The sequence below is a fragment of the Indicator indicator genome, chromosome 1 (genome assembly GCF_027791375.1).
Source record: "Indicator indicator isolate 239-I01 chromosome 1, UM_Iind_1.1, whole genome shotgun sequence".
Taxonomy (NCBI): domain Eukaryota; kingdom Metazoa; phylum Chordata; class Aves; order Piciformes; family Indicatoridae; genus Indicator; species Indicator indicator.
In genome coordinates, this window is record NC_072010.1 from 36,913,450 (window position 1) to 36,932,526 (window position 19,077).

Here is a 19,077-nt window from a genome sequence, read left to right on the forward strand (position 1 = left end):
CACCATTCCTGTAAGCATTTAAAAGATGTGTAGATCACAGAATCACAGAATTAACCAGGTTGGAAAAGACCTTCAAGATCATCTAGTCCAACCTATCACCCAACACCATCTGATCAACTAAACTGTGGCACTAAGTGCCTCATCCAGTCTTATTCTAAACAATTCCAGGGACAGTGACTCCACCACCTCCCTGGGCAGCCCATTCCAAAGGTCAATCACTCTTTCTGTGAAGAATTTCTTCCTAACATCCAGCTTAAACCTCCCCTGGCGCAGCTTGAGACTGTGTCCTCTTGGTCTGTTGCTGGTTGCCTGGGAGAAGAGACCAACCCTCACCTCGCTACAGCTTCCCTTCAGGCAGTTGTAGACAGCAATGAGGTTCACCCCTGAGCCTCCTCTTCTCCAGGCTAAACACCCCCAGCTCCCTCAGCCACTCCTCATAGGGCTTGTGCTCCAGACCCCTCACCAGCTTTGTTGCCGTCCTCTGGACACATTCAAGCAACTCAACATCTTTCTTGAACTGAGGGGCCCAGAACTGGACACAGTACTCAAGGTGTGGCCTGACCAGTGCTGAGTACAGGGGCAGAATGACTTCCCTGCTCCTGCTGGCCACACTATTCCTGATACAGGCCAGGATGCCATTGGCCTTCTTCGCCACCTGGGCACACTGCTGGCTCATGTTCAGCCTACTTTCAACCAGTACCCCCAGGGATGTATAGTGACGTCATTTAGTGGTAGACTTGGTAGCGTTAACAGTAAGACTCAAGGATATTAAAGGTCTTTTCTAACATAAACAATTCTATAATTCTATGATTAACTAGTATCAGTCCAGAGTAAATCATTTCACCTTTATTTAACTGACATTACGCAATTTTGTTTAAATTTAAGTCACATTTATTAATTTATTTTTAGAAATGTGAATAGTCAAAATTGTTTATGCTGCTAGATTCTCCTAGATCATCTTTGGTGTTTCTTCTGTGTCAGGTTTCTGCAATGCAACTGTCTGGGAATCTCGTAATGATATTGTAAGATTAGTAGGAATTTATTTTCTAATTTACAAAGAAGATGATCACTTAAGGGTCTTTTCCAACCAGAACAATTCTATGATTCCAAACTTTATCTATGAGTCAACAAGTTTGTTCTGCTTTTCTGAAGACCTGCTGTGAATGCTTCTGTGCAAATGTTTCCCCCTGACATTTAAAGACATACTTGTAGTTTTTTGTCTAACCAGAATGATAGCATTTTTGTAAATACTAAATTGCTCAAACAAAATGAATACTTGAGCCCATACGTCCAGTCTGTGAGAAAAAATGCTTAATAGAGACCAGTGTATATCTGATTGAAACCTAGAGATGCTAAAGGCATTTATTCTTTCAATATTTACTAGAAACTAGTGAGAATAAGAAAAAGAAAGCAACTTATATAACTGTTATGTTTGTCTAAAAACAGATTTAAGAGATATTTCTAGAATATTTCCTTGTCCCTGACATTGAGTTAGATTCATGTATATGATTATAAACTGGTAAGTGGTGGCCCAAACATAGTCTGTTAGTGTAAAATGACAGACAAATTGAGATTTTTAGAGTAGATTTTTAATCTGAACTGTAGAACAGGAAGTATGAAATTTATGTTTTAAAAATGTAATGAATAAAAAAGTCTTATTTGACTAGATTATTTGAAAGAATTAAGAATATAGAAATACTATCTGAAAGCATTGTCTATTCAAATAATATGTCATGGTTTGTCATTCTTCCAAACTGTATATATTGAGCAAATCCATTTTCACTTACTTGCACTAAAACAAAAAAGGGAAAAACTGATTATATGATCCATACTCATGTCTAATAAAATTGCAATATGCACTTTTTGACAAGCTTATATTTACTGCATACTGATGGAAAATTCTAGTTCTCTACTCTCAGCAGGCAAAGCAGGCTTTTTTAAGAAAATCTTTTTATTTTGTGCCTGTCACACAACATAACAATTATAAATGGAATGGAGGTGACAAAAGTGAAAAGCCAACTTGCAGATTTTTATGAAGTGCTTGTATTACTAGGAGGGCAGTCATTGCTCAGTTACTTGATTTGAAAAATTAATCCTGATAATGCCTTCTGAGTTCCTTAAGTACTGTTCACTCTTTTCTAGGATGAGTTTTCAGAACAAAGCCTAACAGATTTCTACAGCAGATTAGTTTACAGATGAAGCTCAATTCCACTGAGAATGATTCTCTAATGACCCCTTTATAATTCCATTGCGCTGTGTGAATGCTTTAATGTGTAAAGAATGGAGTTAAATAAATGTATTGTCTCAACTAACAGGTTTATACAGTCCTTCTGAAATATTTTAATTATAGCTTCTTCTTTTTCTCCATAATTAAGAAACAGATGTCAAGTAAGCCCATCATGTCTTGATCATAGCCTATCCATTAGTTTAAAGAAATCCACTTATAATTAGAGTTTTTCTCTTTCTCCTTTGTTTTACAGAGCAAGAAGAATGTGTTAACTGCACAGATGAATGCAGAGTGCTTGGTCATTCTGACAGGTGTTGGATGCCACAGTTCCCTGCAGCCAGTCAGGCTGAGAATGCAGATTATCGCACAAATCTCTTTGTACCCACAGTTGAAGCTAATGTTGAGACTGAGACATATGAAACTGTGAATCCCACTGGGAAAAAGACTTTTTGTACATTTGGGAAAGACAAGAGAGAGCACACTATTCTCATTGCCAATGTTAAACCTTACTTAAAAGCCAAACGTGCCCTGAGTCCTCTGCTTCAGGAGGTTCCCTCAGCATCGAGCAGCCCAACCAAGACATGCATTGAGCCTTGCACCTCAACAAAAGGACCATTGGATGGTTGTGAAGTGAAATCAGGAGCCTTGGCTGAACCAAACAGCCAGTACTTGTCAACTGACAGTCAGTATCTATCGCCTAGTAAACAGTCAAAAGACGCTCCCTTCGTTGCATCAGATCAGATGGCTAGGGCCTTTGCAGATGTGCATTCCCGAGTGAGCCGAGACTCGAGTGAGATGGACTCTGTTCTGGAGCAGTTAGACCGTTCAGCCCGGGATCTAGGCAGGGAGTCGGTGGATGCGGAGGAAGTTGTGAGAGAAATAGACAAGCTCTTGCAGGACTGTCGGGGAAGTGACCCTGTGGCCGTCAGAAAGTGAGGGGGAAAATAAGGACAGGCTGGCAGTTACATTCCTCTTCTGCTGATTAAAAGTAAATAAATAAATAACTCCCCTGGTTATAACAGTTTTACAGGAATGAAGGAAGACCAATGCTGCTTTAAGGCTTGTAGTGAACATCTGAAGTGCCCACAAGTATGTTCTTTTCACTGCTCTTTCTTTTTGACAGATAACACTGGTTTCTTTTTGACCTAACTTTCTTTAGGACAGAGTCAAGTACACTAAGAACAAAACAAAAGAAGGAAAGACGGTGCCATTTTGACAATCTGACAGGAAAGTGTGAGAAAAATGGAATGGAAATACATCTGATACTTTAAGACTGTCCTCAATAGCTGATGCTGACTTTACTGTTTACGTATAAACCCCAAGAAAAACAGGGTTGAATAATTCTGATCTGTGGTGGATTTCCAGCAGTCACCATAGGCTTCTACTGAAAGTCCTAAAAAGAGTTCTTGTAGTAGTCCAAGTGACACCAAACATTCACATTCATTTGTGGTAAACATTTATGTACAAACTTATCTGCCACAAATAGGAGAAAAAAAAAAAAAAGGAAAAAAAAAGGAACAAGAAAACAAAAAACCCCATTCCAGATCATTATTCAATAAAACATATCCTGATCATTAGTAAAACACTTCATATCATATTAAGGTTAAATGTAAATTGATAGAGTCCATCTTGTCCTGTACACACATAAGCTAACTCACTTGATGAAAAAGGAAAAAAAAAGGATTTTAATATATGTTTAGCATTTTAGTGTCCAACAAACCTAGAAATACTTAGCAGTAAGTTTAAAAAAAAATTTAAAAAGTAAAATGTTTGAAAAAAAAGTTACCTTTAAGGGTAATACACAAAAGAAATTAACATTATTAACACTTTTTTTATTCATTTGTGGACACTAAAATAGCTCAGGAAAGTCAAAATGTCTTAGACATCCACAAAAATCACATGATCATTTAAATGTGCAAATGTAAGAAGATTCAGTGTGTTTACATCAAATGACATATTTTTATTGATTTATTGCAGATTCAGTGCATATGAGCCAAATTGTTGAGTGTATAAGAGCTATATTGTGTATTTTATTAAATTAATATATAGTTGTGTTGCAAAAATATTTGGGCTTATATTGTAAATGGCAAGTGTTGCCTCAGTAGCTGTCGAACTCTATGAGTTTTGTTTTTTCCTGCTTCCTTTTCCCCGTGGATTGTGGGAAGCAGCGCCTCAGAGCAAAGTCTCTTGTTTAATGTATGGTCTACGAAGTACTGCAGTACATAACCTGTTCAAAATGTGTGTGAGTGAACTGATGGAGCTAACTGAACAGCCTACAAATACATCCATCAGTCATGATTAAGTGCAAGTCCTTTTAGAAGATTCTATTACCAACCCGTGTTTAATAACAAAAATTACACTCCAACCAACATCTGGAATCTCCTGGGATGTTGTTTTGTTTTGTTTTGTTTTCCAAATACATGCAGCCAGACTGTTTAATGTAGGATATTTGATTAACTTCTTAAGAGATGCCACCTTTTCAAAGTTTTGCTGTTAAGTTCATAGAGCTGAAAAATGTGTTGGTGCCAATGTGACATTTTTTACTTTATCTGACTCTTTAGAATGTGCAATTGCTTACTGTAATTCTAGATGTACACTGCTTATTTTGCAGAGTGTTCTTAGTTTAGTTTTCATCTGTTCTGAAACATATTTGAAAAATAACTTGGGATGAAGTTTCTACTTTTTTTTTTTTTTCTAAGGGTGTTTTTATTGCATTTGAAAAGTTCAAAATTGCCATCAGATGAAAGTTAAAAAATAACTGACATTCAAGACAAACTTGCACAGAACAAGAAGAAGCAGAAAAACAAAATGTTTAGCTCAGGATTTTTCCCTTATATACTTCAGATACTCCAGGAAATACCACTATGGCACATTGTTTTAAAATTGTGTATTTGGTTTATTAGATTTAATGTGTATTATACAAACATATATAAAGGAGGCTGGCAATCTCAAATCTCACAGACCCCTAATTTTCATTAGTTGAAGAAAGAAAGTTGACCCAACAGCCTATTTTCATGTTAGGATTGCTGTTTAATTATGATTTTAGCTAGTCAGTCCTACAATGAATTGTCTTTGGGAGACAACCATTTTAATAGTTTAATTCTGGCGCCTCCTGTGGGGAAAAAAAAAAAAAAAAAGGGATCTTGTACTCCATGTTTTGGACAATTTATGTATCTAAGATGTGGTGTTGTCTGTGTTATATAATTAATTATATTTCTTTTGGCCAGGAGACCTGAGATTGGTTTTGCTTGATAGCTTGATAGCTTGAAATTCCATAGTGGAGAGGATTTCTTATGGTTTGATCAGTCTCTTATACGTATTTCCATGGTGCCCATCACTTCAATGTCTGTGCACCAAGTCTTTAGCTCTGCCAGTGAGATCCATTATTCAGCAAAATCTAAGCCAGTATGTAAATGCAGTCAAGTGATGGAGATTTGTGTATTTTATAAATGATCTTAACACTGAGTAACCAATTGTACAATTCATTGTATGTTTCTGAAGACATAAACCCACAACATTCTGAGAAAGGGCTGTGCCAATGTAAGAGGAATTTACCTTAAGGCTCTCTGTCACTAGTGATTTACTAGCTTTAGCTGTTTAACACATTATCTGTACTTAGTAGTGATTATTTATTTACCACTCTGAGGTAATTCAGGATTCATGACTCACAGCTTTATAGAAGAGTTTAGGAAATCTTGCTTTTATTTAATTTGGCTGACAACTGCCTTGTGTTTTAGATCTCTGGCATACTACTTCCAATAAGGATATCCCAAGTTCAAATATCTGTTTCACAATTTAGAAAGGATACATAATGAACCAATAAACCAGCAGAGCTTACATATTATCAGTTTTTGCTGGTTTAGTCAAAATTAACATAACTGTGTGAAGGAAGTACTAAACACACACATACACATGAAAAAGTATTTTTTTCTCCATGATATCTCTATTGTCACAACCAGAGAAAGAGGCAGCAATGAAAGACGTAGGTTATGAGTTTTTCTCATTCCTTACATATTTATAAAACTGAAAAAAAAAATACATCTGTGCACTGTGAATAGCCAATAAGGCATTCTCTTTCTCTCTCTCTCTACATATATATATTGATAACAAAAGCCAGCATCTGGGAGTTCCTTAAACAATAACCCAATCAAATTAAGAGTCAAAAACAGACCTTTTTTTTTTTTTTTTTCCCCTCTGGTGTGATTTTACTTGGCATATTTATCAGGGAAGAGATTGTCCTGAAGTGTGATTTGCCACTTGAAAAAGTTTCCCAATCTGAGTTACTCCTAGAAGTGAAACATTGCTCACAGTGGAGCAAAATACATTATTCAAACAAACTTTGGAGCTGCTTGCTGCCTGATGGAAGGGAAATTGCGGAGGTCAACAAGGAGTCAAAGCCTAGCATAATATGTGCCCACTCATTATCGTTTAATTACTTTCTTTTGACATCAGGCAGTGATATTATTGCATTAATTCAAATGGGAGTTTTAGCTATCAAGATTTGTTGATCTGAAGTGTAATTGAATGAAACCTGGTTAAGGTTTTGACTTCTCTGGCCCGATTGTGATACAGGTTGACATTCACATTTATCAGCCCCTGTCTACCCATATGGCTCAGAGTTGCACCAATGACTGGTGAATGACACAAAAAAAACCCAAACAAAAGCAGCATACATTGTATGGATTATCTCAACCGCTATTGTTTAATGGCTGTGTTTAATGTGACCTATCTGGAAAATGAGGACTACGAATAAAAAGCAATTACTAATAGTGATGTTGCCTGCTTTTGCATTCATTAACACAGAAGAAATGTGTTAAACACTGCATACCACAGGGAGCTTGATGGTAATTACTTTGGAAGAGCAACTTGTGGCAGTGCAACTGTTACAGCTAGTTATCAGTTTGCCAAAAAAATGACAGTCCCTGCTTCATTTATTAGATATGTGTAACTGTTTTCTCTCAACAGGAAGGTGGTAAAGATTTTCCACCAAGCTGGGTAGGTTTATCTTTTAAGCAGCTGATGTGCTGAATCCCTACAGGCTGTTATTTGCTTATAGAAATATAGAACCAAATAAAGGATAGTTTGCTTTAATACACTAGTGTGAGTTCACCAAAAGCATTATAAATGTACAAGTTCTGAAGACTGTCAGCCAACTTGAAAGACAAAAACACTGCTTGAGTATACAAGTAGAGAAAAAATATAATACATGTAAAGGGTTAGGATTTTTATTTTTAATTTTTTTTAATGTTTTTTTTTAGGAGTCTGATTTTATTCACGTTGATGTAAACAACATGATAAAATACTGGGAAAATTCTTTCTCATTGTTTGATCTTGTTGTTATAATTTAATACTTCTCTTAATCTCTTTTTTTGTTTGTTTGTTTGTGTTTGCTCCACTCCAGCATCATGATCAGTCCCTCAGAACATACAGCCCTCTCTGTCTGCTTCTATGTAACTGTAGCATTGATATACCAAATAGAGCAAAGCCTTCACAAGAGATTTTATTTGGTTTTAGGCAGGACTTGTTTTGATTTTTTTTTTGTCTGTTGGTCGGTTGAGATTTTTTACTAATAATTAAGTAAATAGGCGTTGCTTTTCATAGCTAAATAGAGTTTTAGTTTGTTCAGATTAATACAGGTATTACGAAGACATGTTGACAGTCTTGCAAGAAGAATTGTCTTTTAACCATTGCATGTTTACTGCAAGTCCCATTGCCAGAAACAAAACCAGCTTACATCTGTCTAGCTGGCTGCCTTAGTCACAGAAACCCCCTGTTGTTTTCTTCCCTTTTTTGCTGAACTGAATTCTATGAGCTGAATTCCAAAATCTAGCAAGCCGCTGTCTGTGCAGAGTCCTGCCAGGAGATACCGTCTGCTACTGAAGGCCTCACTGGATATGGGATGTTGCTCTTAATAACGTTTTCAACTGTGTGTAATTCAGAGCTTGGCTGGATCCACAGTATATGTAGAACAAGTCATAAACTATCCTGGCTTTTCTTTGCCTAGAATACAGAGTCATTGATTTCTCATTTGGAAAGCGGTCAGTCTGTCAAGCAGAGATTCTTAGATCTCCTTTAAGCCAACCATGTATAACTGCTTCAGGGTGTTCACTCATGGGATAAATACCCTATCCTTATCCTTTATTGAGTCTAAGACACGAAAGCAGCTGAAAGCTTATTTCTTCAGTTAGTAACGTTTCCCTAAAAGTGAAATTTCTCCAGAGGAAAGAAGGAATGATTGCTCTATGTATAGCTTGATTTGTGAAAGGTCACCTTAGTATCAGTACTGCATGCAAAATGGAACAGGGAATTAATGATCCATCTAAGAATTTTCTGAGATGTATATTCCATAATGCATATGTTATGATTCAGGAAAGATAGCACAGTATCTTGGTTTATTTATTGCTGATGGTTCCTGATAATGCCTGACTCACAAAAGCATTTAGTTCAAGATTTGGGGAAATGTTTTTCTTGTGGGCCCTTTGTTAGTCTGAAGATTAAAACAGTATTCTGAAATGTTTTTTGGGGCAAGACATAATATCTCTTATTTGGACAGTGCTCGAAATTCTCCATAAACATCCTGTGATTTAGCTTGATAAGAAGCAAGAGTATGGGCATGGCTCAAAACATGGATTATTGAGCAAGAGATTTAGATTTTGAACTACTGAGAAGTGAAATAATTAAAATTCCATTTTTGAAAGTGTGTTGTATGTGGTGCCTTGAACACTAAGTCTATGGAAATCTTATTAAAGTGCAGCTATTGAACTGCTGCCAAAGAACTAGGGAATCAGTCAGTCAGCTATCCCCAACTTTTTCCAAGTCAAAACCAGCACTGAAGTTGCATGTGGAAATCAGTCGATTGCTTGTGCAGTACAGAAACCATATTTGTAATACGCTTGCAAGAAAGATTTGTAATATGCTTGCAAGAAAGACTGTTTTGAAATAGCTGCAAATTTTCCACCTTTTTAGGCACAATTATAGATGGAACTCTTTTCAGTGTTTTGATTTGAATGTGATAAACAAACGGGCTACTGTGCTGGCATCAACATTAAACTAGAAACACTGTGTCTCCCTGACCATCATAAAATAACATTTATTTATTTATAATTAGGAAAATATTCCATGCACCTATGTTTTAAACTCTTTTATAACAGCCATCTTTTATAATGCTACATGTTATGATTTCTGCTTGTGCCCCTTTTATTAGTCACCACTCTATCCTTTCCATATGTCTATTTAAAATATTTTGCTTTGCAAATTTATCTCATGTGGAACATTTAGAGCAGATTCCTCATCTATTTTGAACTATGTTTCACACTTCATAGTATACAGTTGAAAAAATATGAGTCATAATTTATTTCCTAAAATTATTTGGGTTAAAATTTGATCATATTGAAGTTGCTAAAATATTTTAAAACTTTTTGTTTGTTCGTTTCCCAAGTAAAATACTTAGCTTTTAATGAACAAATCATTCACTCACTGTTGTGACTTCTGTAGGAGATCTTTTTAAAAGGAATATCACACTTTGTACACTAATCAGCTCTAAATCATGATGTTTCTTTGATAACTAGATTTATAGCTGTTTACTCTTTAATGAAAATTATTTTTAACTTCTTTTTAACTGAAATATCAGAAAAAATCATCTGATATGTATATTTTTTATAACTAACCCATTTAATATCTTCTAACTATAATATGGTTCATAACAATGTATTTCTTTATGAGTACATGGTTAGTGACTGTCTTAGACTAGATGAGAAACCATGTTTACTCTGAATACTATAGAAGTATGTTTCTATTCTTAAAGCCCTACTGGCTGTATGAATGATTTTCTATTTCTTTGTCTCATTTTAGATTGAGAAGAAAATTAATATAAGCCACTGCTATATCATTTAATAAGGATTTGTGTAACACCAAGAAAACATAGTAAACACACCAGAAAAATGTTATGGTACCACTGTGCTATAAGAGATTTAAAGTAGAGATTAGCAACTGTTAATAAGCCTTTATCATTGACCACAAGATGAGCCACTTAAAAACATGGAGGCTTTGCCTCAGTTCAAAGTCTGTAGTAGCGGAAAGCTCCAGGGTAAAAGTGCTGTCTGGGCTCTGGGCTTCTTTCACAATATTGTCTTCTGGAGGAGGTTGGTAATTCTGTTTCGTAATAACTTTTTTACTTTCATGCACCAGTGTAATTAAGTGAACCAACTCCCTGGTATACACCAACTCTCTGCCACTCAGTGCTTCAACGGTACCTTAGCGGAGTCTGTTTAGATGACTCTTTTAGGGCTGCAATCTGAATAGCAAGTGAATTTGTTTAGTTGGCTCAGTCTTTTTGTATATGTCAAAGTAAGACACAGTAATCCTTTAAAAGGAAAAGAAAAAATTCCTTTTGAAAAAATAATAGTCTTTGAAAAGTAGACTCCAGAACCCAAAAGAAAAAGAAGAAAATGGAAAAAAAAAAAGACGAAGAAGAAAAACAAACAGTAAAAATGGCAAATCTAACCTTGTTCATGGACACTTGTTACTCCACAACTCAGTCAAATAAAGCTGTTGATGACTATAAATAAACAACCACTCTAAATCCACCTTTCCAGTTGACTAAAAGAGCAGAGAGGAGTGTAAGATACAGAAACTAAGGTAAAGCCTGTAGAATTCTAGTAAGTACATCCAGTGCTTTACTTTCCAAATAAATCACCTTTTTAAAAAGATTCATTCTCCAGCATTTATTAGTAAGTTCCCCTGGACTGCTATTATGTAAAACCACTGCAAATGCTGAAGTTGGTGAAAGTAAAAAGAGAGAGGAGGAAAGAATATGATGCTTTGGGCAGACTTTCATCTCCTATTACTTCTTATCCCTTTACCAGAGGGAGCCACCATACTACTGCAACAGTAGGAGAAGTAGGAACAATTGGAGGTCACCTGAATTAAGCACTCCTATTTCAAGAAACTTTTGTGGAGATTTACCAAGCTTATTGTGGGATCAAGAATGTAAACCTGAGACAGCTCTGCTGATAAACAGTAAATCCTAAGTCCAGGTGCTGTTCACACCACCTCTTGCCTGGAATAAATTCAAGATTCTATGGGCAATGACAACACTCCACTGCAAGAAGCCACCAGGTGCTGCTGCCAAATGTTTAATCCCATAGCTTCTTGTAAGTGGATGCCAGCTTGCCTCTTTCACTTTATTTCCTTCATCCTGAGTGTTTGTAAGGCATACCAGCAAATGCTAAGCCACTTTTCCAAGTCTTGAAGGGTGGTCTGGAGAAAGACCAATGCTTGTTCAATGTATGTGTTGGTTAACACAGGGTGCATTTTTGCAGCCAGATAAAATTCAGTTAGAATTCCATTTGAAGAACCACCTATTTGCCTGGTTTGCAAATTTCTTTATTTTTTTTTCTGTTTCATTTTATAAATAATACAGAAAATCTTCAACATCAATGAAGCTAAAAGCATGCTCATTTTTAACAGCAGCATAAATATTAATCATAATCACTAGTCCAGACTGCGGATTTTATTTGGCATAACATGTACAACTATGCAACAATTATGTAAAAGTGGAAGTTATTATGAGCTGTAATTAATATACTGTGTTACTAGCCAACTCAAAGCACTTTGCTAAGCATCCTTAGCTTTAAAGACTGCGTAAGAGTGATGATAAAATGTATACTAGATTCAGTAAAGCACATTAGCAGCCCTAGAATTTGTCTTCTAGTGGTGACTAGCATTACCATCTACAACATGTGTTGCAGACTTGTTGGATTTTATTTGTGCTGGAATCTTGCTATTTAAAAAACCAAAACAACCAAAAAAAAAGAAAACAAAAGCCAAAACCCAAGCATATAATTGCTGATTTACCACCATTGCTTAATCTAATTCAATTCTTAATGGTCCATTTGCATATCAGTATTTGCATACTATTTCACAGAAAATGTTATGACTCCACCTGCCTTAGTTCAGATAATGTATCAGAAAGGAAAAACAATCATACAGACAAAGGAGTGACATATCACTTACCTTTACTAAAACAAATATTGACAGGGGAAAGAACATACAAGTGTTATCACCTTTGCATATGAACCTGAAGTTGACCAACCCCTACCCTCCACCTCGGTTCCAAACCTCAGTTTCCATTTTATTTGGTTTCCACAGCTCAGAAGAAGTAATTTTCAAATGTGCTGCTGTCACATGCCACTATCCTCATAAAATTTTATTCATTGTGATCACTGTGACAGAGAATGTGCAAAGATACGTGCAGACATATAGTGCCTTGTAAAACTGTAACATCACTAAACATGACTGTCTTCCTATTGACTTGGATGTAATCCAGACACGAGAGATCACAGACACATCACAAGCTATTACACTCTGCCCACGGTGAGGTGATCAAAATAATAACAAATTTAGGATATTTTTGATCAATGTTTCATATGTATTTCATTACATTTTTGCACTTTCTTCAAGGCTGAAATCCTATGGGTGACAGCTGTCTTTTTAAAGGTGACATTCATTTACTGAGTCCCCTAACAGATGGAAAGGCCTTTGTTTCCCAAGGAACACTGACAGGTTATGATTTGAAGAGCTTTTAATCATTTTAACAAAACTTATACACATCTGTCAATTACTCTATTTGGTTATGTTAATAATACAGCAATCTGAGAATGACAAAGAACATTTTCCTTTTCTTGAAACCACAACTTTTCCTATAGAGACAGGAAGAGTGTGACAAAAAATACTTTTGAAGAGCATTTTTATTCCAGAGAAATGAGTATGAGTACCAGTATTTACAATAACAGTAAAATTTTATTTTTCTGGTACCTGTCCACAGAGCCTTTTTCCTCTTTTCACAAGCCGCGGTGAAGCTATAAATCATTAAAACATACAACAGATAAAACATGACAAGCTGGAATCACATGAATAATTAAAACCAAAATCACTGTGCAGAACTGATAATTTTGGTCAGGTACAGAATAAGGGCCTTCACTGTGTTGCTTTTTCTGGTCCTGACAGCAAGTACTTCAGGCTCCCAAGGCTTCAGAATTGAGAGAGCAGATGTATATGTACCAGTAGATGTGGTGGCTCAGCCTCATGACTAAAACACAGCTCATTCATTCATTATAGACCTGAGGCCGCAGTTCCCCTATGTAAACCTGGTATTTATTTCAAATTATGTTACATATTACATTGCTTTACAGAGCAATGACACAGAATTTCCTTTTGAGATCTATAATGCTTAATATCAGCAGATAAATAGTAAACAATAAATAACTAGAAAAAAGTTTAAGAAAGATATTTTCACAACATCTTATACTTTTATTCCTTTTGGAATTAGAATTGTTGTCATTTTGTTTTGTGTTTGGCTGTTTGTTTTGTTCTGCTACCTATTGCAAAAACTAAACCAGCCATAATTCTTTGGAATGTGATCACAACTTAATGCACCCTTAGTAACAGAACCCTTCCATCTTTCAAAGAAGCTACAATTCTATGGTCTCTCAATTGAGTATTTTCGTGTCATCAGACAGTTCTTAGAACTATTTAATATCATTAAAATATAATCTGAAGACCCCAGCAAGGGCATAACATCTTTTTAAGTACTACTGATAAGAGTGAAATAACTTGTATTGATAGATAATCACAGAATTGCAGAATGCATACAGTTGGAAAGGATCTTTGAATGTCATCTTGTCCAGCCCCCCTGCAATGAGCAGGGAATTCTGCAGCTAGATCAGGTTGCTCAGAGCCCCATCAAGTTTGTCCTTGAATGACTCCAGGGATGATGCTTCAACCACATCTCTGGGCAACCTGTTCCAATATTTCACCACTTTCATTGTAGAAAACTTCCTCCTTATGTGTAACATAAACCTGTTCTGCTCCACTTTAAAACCATTGCCCCTTGTCCTATCACTACATGGCTTCTAAACAGCCCTTTCCCAGCCTCCCTGTAGGTCCTCTTCAGATACTGAATACATATAATACAGAAGCAAAGCAAATAATACAGAAGGAACATAGTGTGTTTGAGAGAGAAGAATCTTATTATCTGCAGACCAGTCACAAGTTGTGGTAATAAGAATGAGAGTGTATGGGTTGCAGTCTGCACAGGCAATATATGCTGGAAACAAGAATTTAACTTGGATTTCCCTAGAAGTCTAATCCAGACCTTGAACTACTGCAACTACTTTTACATCTTCTGGAAGCCCAGATAGATTATGGATCAGAAAGGCAGTTACAAAAATTTAATTGTGTTCCACAACATTTTAACCCCAGCTTTAACCTCTTTGTATATTCTGTGAAATTTCTCTGCAATTCTTCCAGTGACAGAAAGGATGTTTCCCAATATTTTCTCAGGGGCCTTATAATTCTGAGGTTCTTGACATGTCTGTATATATTCTCTTGGAAAAAATACAGACTACATTCAAATCCTATTCCGTAAAGTGAAATAAGTGGCGGCTGGCACCATAGAGTTTTGTTATAATGAAAACATGAGGTGGTTACCATTACACAGTCCTGCACTAATGAGAACAGTAGGAGTCCAGCCTTACAATGGTCTAATGAAAACAGGAAATGGCTGGCATTAGGTTGGTATAATGAAAACAGGAGGTGGCTGGCACTACACTTATACAATAAATAAATTAAGATTTCTGGCCCCACCAATCTCATCTACATTATATATGATTCCAGCATGCAAGAGAGAGGTTTATGCAAAGTCAGGGCCAGTGGCAATAAAAAGCATTCTTTGTTACAACACTTCAGAAGCAGAGGGGTGTCATTTTCTTGAAAATTTTTATTTTCTTTTTGGTGGTTGCACATCAGTGAATGCTACTGGTTTTAAAAATTAATGTATAATCTATATAGACTCTTATTTAAAAAAAAATCGTAAGAAGTACATTTCTTGTTGCCTGTCCTGCTAGAATGTGAAAAGATAAAAGTAGCTTATTGAAAGTGAAATTCAACATGGAAGAACTTTTTAATTAGCCTCCCAGTTACCTCTCCTCAATTTGGGCTATGTATCTAATGGATAAAAATACTTTGGGGTATTTCATATAATGTAGAGGACGAGCTGAAGAGGAAAAATACATACTGGAGAAAAAAAAAGAAAAAAGTTAAGCACAAAATCAATCATTCAGCTAATGGGCCTTCTCCTAGGAACAGAAGGGTCAGACATTTTTTGTTCCTTGTTTTTCAAGCTAACCTCTCTAGTTGATCCTTTTTAATTATTATTGCACAAGAGGGTCTTCTGTATGGCTCTTAGACAATAAATGCACAACCATCTTCCCTTTTATTGCAACTTTTAGAACCATCAGAAACTGATTGATTTTCACTCTCCTTAATCTGTCTGAATTCACCATCGAGTTTGTACAGTTCAAGGCCAGTACATTAAGACACTGCATCAATCCACTCGTACCGTACCTTTCAGCCCCTCAGTCTCCCATTTCTCATCTTCAGGCTCAACCACATCATTTCTGGAGGTGTTCCATTAAAACCAAGAAACTAAATGAAGCAAGAAAATGTCTGGAGTATGATTTTCAAAGCAGTAATTAGTGTGCCGGAATGTTCCAGGATAAAACACTGTGCTTCCTGCAGCCTAGTATTCTGCCGATAGCTTCAGTTTCCCTACTCAAATTGCAGTGAAAATATTCCAGTCAGGTAGTTCTAAGTGAAACAGCACTGTGATGCAAATAAGGAACAGATAATCAAATCAAACTTTCTAATCGAGTTTTGCTATGCTGACTCTCTTATTCCTCTCTAGCCTGCAGTTTGCATCTTGTTTTACAACACTGCAGAATTAGTTGAAAGAGTAAATACTTGTGAGTTTATAGAATCCTGTCATGTCTCACATATACTGAAGAACGAACGAAGGAAAATAATCTTTCTGTGCTGCTTCTATTATCGCTTTAATTTCTTTGCATCTTTGGTGTGGTACAGATTTAACCCTTGAGAAAGAAGGGAATAGGATGGGAAGAAGAAGCCAGAGGGGTAAAACAGGGTGAGCACTGTTAACAATTTTTTCCTTTCCTCTTTTTTTTTTTTTTTAATATTTCTTCATCAAACAACTGAAGAAAAAATGAAAAGAAGTAGTCATACCTTACAGACCAGATTTTAAACTAAAACGTATGGCACTGGAAGCAGCATATGCCTTAGAAAATCTGCTATTATGCGTTGTGTCTGTGCAAGCCACAGACATGGCTTAATCGAGATAGAAGGCGACACGTGCCATGCATCTGAGATTAGTGTCTGGCCCTCAGCCATTAATGCTGGCATCCCAGGAACCGACTCAGGCCTTTGCCAAACTTCTGCTGGGATTTGGATTCACTGAATCCGACTCGCAGTCTTTAATTCCCCCAAAGCACTAACTCTGAACTGTGGACCTTGCAAAAGATGCAGGTGGTGGCCCAGCCATGACGGTCCCTGTATGAAGTCAAGAAAAAATGTATTCTGAGTTGTTTAAGAAATACACTATGCAGAAAGCTACTAGCTCTCTAGCTCTGAATGTCAGAATTCACCCCTCTTCTTTTTCTCATGGTCAATGTACTGCAGAGACAACAGTCACATCGCTTATTGCGTAAGCCTTCCCATCTTTTTGAAGTATTTGAGATCTTGCAAATGTCGTATGCTATAAATCTACTTGATTTGTCTCATCATTCTGTAAGCAATATTTTTCATTAGCTTCTCAATAAAATGGCATTTTGCCCTGTTTTCAAGCTAACAAATTTTGTTAGGGTTGGCATCTTTATTACATTATTAGATATATCAATCAGAACCACCTGGGGTAATTGTGTCTTGTTATATGATTCAGATAGTTGCTTAAACTATGGGTTTTTTTCAAAGTCAAATGTTGTGGCAGAAAGAATATTTTTTAAATAGAATTTTAGATAAATAGGTAGTCTATCACTGTAACTGCTAGGTCTGATTTCAGATAATGAATTGACCTCTCTATATGTAATATTCAAGATAATTTATAATTGCAGTGCACTGAAAAAAGCTGTATAAAAGCCATTTGATTATGCCTGATTTCTATTTCATGCTGCATACCAAAACTAACACCTGACACTCACAGCAGAACATGAATGAGTGTGACAGTGAAGTCTCTGTAGAACCCAAGGTTTTTAAGTTGTTTTAAATAATAATAGGGAGTATGGTCCCTTCTGGTTTTCTAAGCAAGTAAGGAAAATGGCATCATGCAAAAGGTGTCTATATTTTAATGGAATGTGGAAATTAAAATTTAAAAAGTCTAGCCACTCTCACACAAGGAGAAGAATTGCAGAAAGTAAAAGATTTAAAACTGAGCCACACAGTTCAGCTGAACTACATTCTGAGCCAATTTTTTCCCCTTAGATGTATTTACTTATTACAAAGAAGTAATTCTATGTTACTTCACAGTTAGCTAATTAAAAAGTTTCCATTTTCATGTGCATCTGTAATCTCATTTTGGACAGTCCATTAAATTACAAATATTGAAATGGCAACTAGACATTATTTATTTCCATCTGCTTTCTGCTTATATTTGCAGATTGAAAAATTAATTGTAAAATCTAGGTAAGTAACAGGACACTTTCTGTCTTTTTCTACATTACTACTTCAATTTAATTACATTCTTATAATTTTCCTGCCATTCCCAAGACAGATGAAACACAAGATTATGTACTTTAAGGTAATACAATTTTTTTCATGATAGGCACTGAAATTTTATAAATTGTATATGACCATGAGGGTTTCACAGCTCAGGCATATCCTAAATTTTCAGTGTCCACAAAACCTGTTTTGCTACACTATGTAGTTGTGTCAGATCCGATCAACTAAGTGGAACACACCCTAGGCAATTTTTTGGACATCTCCAAGAGAAACTGTGAGATCTACTAAGTAAACTGGACTGTTTACCAGGTGATGCTGTACTTTTCTCCTAAGCCAACATTAAACAAATCAATATTAATCTAAACCATTTTGCCTGCAAAGATTCTTGCATTTTCAGAGCTTATGGTAGGAGCTCTTGTCTCATTATTTCCCTTCATATGAAATGATAAATGGATAATTTTATGCTAAGTTAATATGGAGCATTTCCAAATGTTCTGTGGTATTCCATGGCCCTGAACATCTACTACATGGCTGCCAGATGTACAGAAACCAAAACTGATGTTCCAAGTGGACTCATCCAAAGCCACTTTTCCATTGACACCCTGGTTTTTGGCAACAGTGGACAGTTCTCTTGCCTTGAGATTCCTTTTTTTCAGAATGGAGGTAAAAAACATGCCATTGGCTGTAAACAGCTCTATGGCACTTCTTTCAGATAAACTGTTTACTCATGGGGAATTTTGGACCTAGAAGGGATATAGTCAAGCAAAGATGGAGTACTTACAACATCTCTGGGCAATTTTCTCCAGTGTTTCATCACCCTCATTTTAAAAAATATCTTTGTTATATCTAACCTGAATCTACCTTCTCTTAGTTCAAAACCTTTACCTCTTGTCTTATCACTAGAGGCTCTACTAAAAAGCCTGTCCCCAGTCTATTGTGCTGGAATACTGACAATTTTGGCAAAATATTTGCTTGGCTAAGCATGCAAGTCTCCCATAAAATTAAACAAAGAATCCACAAAAGCTAAAAAGCAACCAAATAGGCAACAAGACAGGCAACAAAGAATCATGTTATCGTAGGACCATTGAGTCCACTCATTAAGAATTATGGAGGAATTGTTTAAGTATCTAGGAACAAGATCAGGAAAGCAGAAGCCCAACTGGAGCTAAGATTGGTGGAAGACATAAAGGTAGACAGGTAAGGATTGCATGGTTATGCTGGTTGCAAAGACAATGTTAGGGAATATGAAGGAAGCTGGTGAAGGGGACAGACAGCCTAGTCAC

The 19,077-nt window shown here is 36.2% G+C and overlaps 1 protein-coding gene across 1 annotated transcript in view; it reads left to right on the forward strand.

Moving 5' to 3' along the window:
* The window catches only part of PCDH17 (protocadherin 17), an 89,527-nt gene extending 86,364 nt beyond the window's left edge, over window positions 1-3,163 (forward strand). The window contains exon 4 of the mRNA XM_054383347.1: window positions 2,481-3,163. Coding sequence (XP_054239322.1) covers window positions 2,481-3,163 — 683 coding nt within the window. The remainder of the gene's footprint in view (window positions 1-2,480) is intronic.
* Window positions 3,164-19,077: the final 15,914 nt, after the last annotated feature.